General features: G+C 30.5%; 1 protein-coding gene across 1 annotated transcript in view; it reads left to right on the forward strand.

Moving 5' to 3' along the window:
• The window catches only part of LOC105627338 (PH domain leucine-rich repeat-containing protein phosphatase 2), an 82,930-nt gene that overhangs the window by 30,511 nt on the left and 45,135 nt on the right, over positions 1-7,284 (forward strand). The window contains exon 3 of the mRNA XM_012208624.1: positions 2,212-2,346. Within this exon, the coding sequence (XP_012064014.1) occupies positions 2,212-2,346 (135 nt within the window). The remainder of the gene's footprint in view (positions 1-2,211; positions 2,347-7,284) is intronic.

Genomic DNA, 7,284 nt, shown 5'->3' on the forward strand with positions numbered 1-7,284 from the left:
TATATATATATATATATATATATATATATATATATATATTCCTTTCTTTGTGAGGTAAGGAAAAAGTATCTTTTCTCAGATAATACGTACATACATAATGCATGCATACATAATCAGATTTCAATTTTAATTTTATTAAAAATTGTTCGTCCAAGATGTAACTATCAAGATCCATTACCGCTTTAATTTTTCTTTACTCACATTCGGAGTATGGTTGGTCATTTCCAGAGGATCAGTCACACTTTTTTTTATGTAATAAAATAACAGAATCCATGATCATATAATAAATCGTTTTCCCTTTGAAATTGTTGAATATTGTTCGTACCATAGCATTTTCCAGTCGCAATAAAGCTCACGCACGCTGGCTTTAATAACCGCGCACGATTTATTGGATTTTATCGCGGAGATGGTAAAGCAAAGCTCGCGAGCATTTCTCGCCGTGGGCGACGTAGTCTGATATTTACACGTCCACAAGGAAATATCAGACGCTGCCATGGTAATAATTGCTTTTTTTCTGATAATGAAGATTTTACTTCTTGCACATTTATATTTGTCCGGTTGCCATGCATCGGTCAATTTCTAAATGTGTTTTTATAAAAAACTTTGAAGTGTTATTTATCGAAGCGTATTTTTGAAAAGCGTATTTTTAAAATAAGTTATAATATATATATATATATATACATATAATTTTAGGAAAATTAGATACATTAATTTTATAATATTTGTATCTTTTACATATTCAATGAATGTAGATATATATATATATAAATCTGAAATTAATTTTACTCTCGCGAGAATTTATATAAAAACATTATTTTCAAATACGTTAATACCAAAATACTATTTATACGATCAACGCATCGAAAAATTGCCGTTAAAAAATGTGTGAAAACTATGAGCGTGATTCAACACCGGATACTTTTTACAAGTTAGCTTAAAAGTCTATATTGCAATGAGTTGAAAAAATAATATTTTGATTCGCATCTCGCATATGGTCTGTAAAACTCTCTGGAAATTTGCGTTTCTGTTTGTGAACGTAACTCAATTTCACTGCGCGCCGTTTGCCGCCGCATATGCAATGAAAAATTCCATATACCGCAGTATATAGAGCAGTTTTGAATAGAATCGACTTTCAGAAATGATGAAAAGAGAGAAATAAATATTTTATAAAAAAAAATTTTTACAATTTTATTTAAGTATTATGTAATTATATTGACGTAATTTAACATATTTAAATTTATTTCTTTTAATGTTAATGTCTATATAAAGTGTTAAAAAAAACCATTTAGCATTTATATAGTAAATAGTATACATCTAAGCCTTAGTGAACGTAGGTCGAAAGCTCAATCATTTCTTAGATATAAATAATTTTGTCTGTTAGTATAATAACTAACTTATTGTCTCTTCTACATGTTGCATATGACTTGAAAAGAGAAATTGAGATAAGTAACATTAATAGCATTTGGGAGAATTATAGGTTCAATAAAGTAATCTCCCATAATGTCCATTTAATTGTAATGACTGGTGGTTGATGTCAGTTTACTGATTCCGGATGAAATTTTTCATTATAATGCGTATATGGAAATTGAATCAGAATATTCATAACGCAGTTTGTAAACACTGAGGTATAAATCTTCACGTCACATACAATACGTAGAAGTGAATAAATCAGTTATGATCTAACATACAAAATTGTTTATAAATATCTTAAAAACAATTGAGTTTTCGATCTGATTGAGTTTTCACTAAAGCTTTTTTTTATGATGTATACTATCTACTATGTAATGCTGTTTGTGAATGGTATTTTTTTAACAACTGTATAATATATATAATACATTTAATATTTTATAATTTCTATATAATTTTCATTTTTATGAAAAAAAAATTTTGTTTTTTTTTGAAATATTTATTTACTAATATAACAACAGTTTCTTTTTTAAACTAAAAAGAAATATAAATATTTATGATACAAATCATAAATTTTAATAATAAAATTTATAACGTAAATTCAGTAATGTAATCATTTTTTAAGTAAATCTGCTTTCTTTTTGAATATTAGAAAATTTATGTAACCATATCAAAACCTTAATCTTTTGATTTCAGAAAATGTCGCATGTGTCGCCTCTAAAAAGTGGCACCTGAATCATTTGCACGTTGATAAAGCGTTAGTAAATAGTTATTTACCGTTTAATCTTTTTCTTTTTTTGCCAGGACCCGCATCGCCATTGCCAGATCTAGTGGGATACAGTCGTTGCGGCTATATTTTGGTATTGAAGGGATTGGTTTTTCCTCAGTGGAAGCGACGACCTTTGGCTGTCATCGGGTCCAGACTTTTCCTTTATCCGGGTAAGTGTTTCATGGTGAGTGTTTATGGATCCTGTCAATTCCCAAGATAAGAAAATTCGAGACAAAAAAAAGCGTGTGATTCGTCCTTGGCTGACAACAAATACCTGTGATGGAAAAACAACCCCTAAACGTTTGTCAGAAACATTAGGAATCATCCGATAGTATATCTGTCTCTTTTACCCGTAATTCGTGAAATCCTGAATGAATTTATAAAATTAGAGCGTGAAATAGAAAATCTTTAAATTTCATTAAAACATCTCTTAAAAAATTTATCTAGTTATTCTCAGTTATTCTTAAAAACTTAGATACATTTTTAAAATTGCTGTTAGTTATTAATTTGAAAATCCAGACTTACGTTCCTTTCTGAGTGAATTATGTTAGACACGAACTGAGAAAAAATAAAAAAATCAACTTAAAGTCTGAAAATTTTTTAATGTATTATTGAAAAGATTATTTTTCTTGCAAGACGTTTAAGATGATACTTAACTACAAATTGATTTAAATTAACATGTATTAATATATTGAGTTATTTCATAAAATTGTTAAATTACGCTCATATAAATAATTGCAAATTCAGCGGCAATTTTTTTTTTTAAAAGACAAAGCTACCAAGAAAGAAAATATTACGAAATCAGCCCCATATCTTCTCTCGCCCTTCTTGCTTCCTTTCCCGACATTCAAAACATCATGATTTATCTACGTCCATCCCTTATCCTTCTGTTAGAACGATCCTGTCACCGAACAGGATGCGTGCCGTGGATCAAGAATTTCTTCGGCCGAAAGGATTTATCGTCCTGACGTGCAATTACGTTGCCGAACATTCAGATACGCGCGTTGCTATCGCGCAAAAGAAAAATGGCATTGCTTGCGGAACAAGCAAGAACTATATTTACAACATGAATAAGTAATATAACGAATTGAAATAAATGAATTTGATAGAATTTTTATGAATAGAATGAGCTTCATTCTTGCCTGTCTAATAAACCCATTGAACGAACTCGTTTAACGAACCCGGTTAATTGGCTGAGAAATACGCATTTCAATATCGAGTTACCATCTCGAAAAAGCTTGTGTACACTTTTGTATAAGATAAAAACTGAATTGTACATTTATACATAAAACATTCTATTTTTGTTTGCCTAATAAACCCATTAATGAATTTGATACGTTTAAAATTTTTCTAAAGATACATTTAAAATATTACTACTCAAAATATCTTGTGTACAATTTTATATAAAATAAAAATTGAATCGTATATTTTTATAAATAAAACATACACCATATTTGTTTGTTTAATAAATTTGTTGAGTGAACCCATTTAATTGATCGAAAAATATGTGCATTTAAATATCGAGTTATTGTTATATCAAAAAAGCTGTATACTTTTTGATTTTGTATAAGATAAACGTATTGAATCGTATAATATATTTATATAAATAGAACATATATTCTATTCTTGTTTGTCTGGCAAGTCTTTAACGAACCTCTTTTAATTGGCTGAGAAAGATATGTTTAAACTATCTCAAAATATCCTGTGTACACTTTGACACAAGATAAAAATTGAATCGTATCTTGTGAGAAATTTTAGATTACATAATATTTTATAATTTGCACACATCTATCCCCACGAAGACTCGTTGACTCAGATATTTCTGCCAAATGACAACGAACGCGACTTTGCCGAACGTGACTGGAATTAAATCGTCTTCTCCCTTGCGAAGCATTCGGACACATTCGACATTTTCTAAGCCATAAATGTGTGCAGTGCACGAAGTCAACGACAAAATGATCAACAATTTATTACTTTCGAAACAATAATGACGTTTAGTCTAATAATGCACTCTTAATTTTGACTTCGCGATTTTTATGTATTTTATTCGAATTAACATGCGTTATTCAAGCTACTGAAAAATTAAATGATATTTCTGCGTATTCATTTATACTGCCGAAAATGGATGGAAATTATTTAACGGTAAATTGGCAGCGCCGTAAGCAACGTCGTATACCGCTTCATTTGTGATGCATGTTGTTTTAAAATTTTCATTAGGTTGCAGAACCGAAATTTTTACTCTAAATTTTGCTTTTCTTACGTCTGAAATACATTTTTTCAAAATCTTCTAATACAAGTAATTAGTGAAGATTATTTTGTTTTTTGTATTTATAACTTGGCATTTATTGAAACTTTTTACATTTATTTATAATGGGTTGGTTATCGAAAATGATATTGGCAATATTGTCCCACTTAGCTGTACTGTTTCATCCATGTGATTTATAACTTTAACTAGAAACTACTCTTTCGTCGATATTAAAGCAATCGTGGTTGCTTTCGTGGCGTATAAATTTGTACATAAGACATACGAAGAAAGTTAATTAGCAATATAATACGAAAGAAATTGAAAATGAAGAAGAGAAAAATCTCAAATTTTCTTCTTTCACTATTATAAATTATCATCTTTTTTCTTCTTTCTTTGTTCATGATATCAAATTCTTTGAAAGAAATTTATCATTTTAAATATGAAATTTGTAATATAAAACTTTAAAATTAGCTTCCTTTGTAATTATAATTTGCGATTTCACATTCTAATGTAACTGCATGTTTTTCACGGAATTTCGAAGTTTCGAGTATCGTTTGATGTCTTTTGCAGAAAACACAACGTAACGAGAAATATATTTTAATTTTGGAAACGATGCAATAAAGCTACTTTATTCAGCAGAAGAAACTGAATATTATAAAATTCTAAAAATATAATTGATCTTACTCTTTTTTCCTCACTAAATTTAAATGTATAAATCATATTAAAGAATCTCACGACAGTAGCAAAGTTGCTTTTTCTTCTGAACGCAACCATTAGTTTCTATCTCATTTAAAATCGACATTTATGAACCATATTTCAATATTGAAGTGCAACACCCGGTAGGAGGCCTTGTACAACGCTCGGCGTATGTTAAATGGTATTCCAAGGGTGACCTGAATATTGCTGGACGGTCGCTGGTGATCGGTACTTCCGATAGTCGATTTTAACGAGCGCTCAACGACGCGCTAAACCTGGTCGTCCCGCGGCATCACGTCAGTTAGAGAGCCGCACTTGTAGCCGCTCCTATGGGAGCCAGGACCTTGATTAAACTCGAGATAGTGGTAACAGGTGTTCGCCATTGCAGACTAGTGCTGAATCAACAGCGAACAACTTCCCCAAGACGATCTCTCTACTACCGGACTTCCCGGTCATTACTTCTTGGTCATCGCTCGGAGATTCGTATCCGACGAACGTGACGAGAGGTAGAACATCATCTTTTTCGTGACACAATCTTGATCTCGACATCTGCGTGACCCGGTCACGCATCCGAAAGTGTTTTCTCATCATACCGTTTCTCTATATATTGAGAGTAAATATAAGTTGATATCGACATATTTTCTCATCTAATAACTGCATATACGTATTCAAACTGTTGAGTCTTATAAAGTCAGATAAAAATTTTTCAGTAATAATCTATAAGAGATTTCCAAAGATCAATTATGGCTCATCGATGAATCATAGCTGATTTTTAATGAATTGGGAATTTACGAAAAAATTGAAAATTAAATCACACTTCGTTATTTTGAATAGTTGTACTTGCGTGCACGTGCGTTTCATGACTTTATACATGTATAAAATCGAATTTGTAACAATGTAGCAATGGTAGAAGTCAAAACAAAATTTTGAAATAAACTACAATTACACAGGTATTTAAAAAATATATAATTTTTTGTATGTGTAATTGTTTGATCTAAAGATGATGCCATAGTATTTTGACGCTATGAAACGAGTTGCTCCATTGCATCACAATTTTTATCGATGGAAAATAATTCAATTTTCCTATATTTTTAGAATCATTTATGGGCTGGTTTTTAATATCTTTTACACTATAAATGTAATATAATATTTTCCATCAATAAAAAAAAAATGTGATGGAACGATTTGAACATCGTATCCAAAGTGTCAAAATACATAAGAATACCATGGTCTAATTTCCATCAATTTTGATCAAAAATTTTTTTTGTAAAACTTTTTTATTAAACTTTTCATGTCTAAAAATAAATTGCATCGATGATCAATCAAAGCTATCGTCAACTAAAAAAGAAAATGTAGGCATTCTTCACACGTACATTATATATGTAGATATCTGAGAAATAAATTTATAAAATTGTATTCAATAAAAAATTAAAAAGTTGGAGCAGTATAATAATATAAATAAAGTACATAATATAAATAAATAATTAATTTATCCGTTTTTCCATATTTATTTAAGCTAAATAAATTGCAGATATTTGCCATTTTTTAAAGTGGGTCACGATCTATGCAAGTTTGGGAAGCCTGAACTGGATTTACATTTTTCAAACAATTCGAATATCTAAAGAATGCTTAGAAAATATAAATAACGTTATAAAACGTTTTTAAGATTTTTATTATATTTTTCGCGATCCGATAACGTTTAATTTATAGTAACAGCCACCGATTTCACGAGAATGCACGGAGACTTTGTATACACCCTGTGTATCGCTGTTAGGAAATTGCCCACTGCTCGATACGTATCTTGCAAATGGAACCACAATCTAGTATGGACGCAGAATGGCGGCTATTCCAGAAACTGACCAGCCTCGCCGGCATTTGCTGATTTAAGCTGCGGCTACCGTTGGCTTCAATTAGGAATTGCTTGAAATCCTACGATTCGGAAATGAATATTCGACAATTTCTCTGACTCCTCTTAGTGCCGTTGACCTCATGTTATGGATTTAACGATCCTCTTCCTTCTGTATCTGTGGTTTAGTAATCTAAAGAATTAAAAATTTCAAATGCATACACACACGCGCGCGCACACACACACACACACACACACACACACACACACACACACACACACACACACACACACACACACACACATATATATATATATTAT

Source organism: Atta cephalotes (assembly GCF_000143395.1).
Source record: "Atta cephalotes unplaced genomic scaffold scaffold00008, whole genome shotgun sequence".
NCBI lineage: Eukaryota > Metazoa > Arthropoda > Insecta > Hymenoptera > Formicidae > Atta > Atta cephalotes.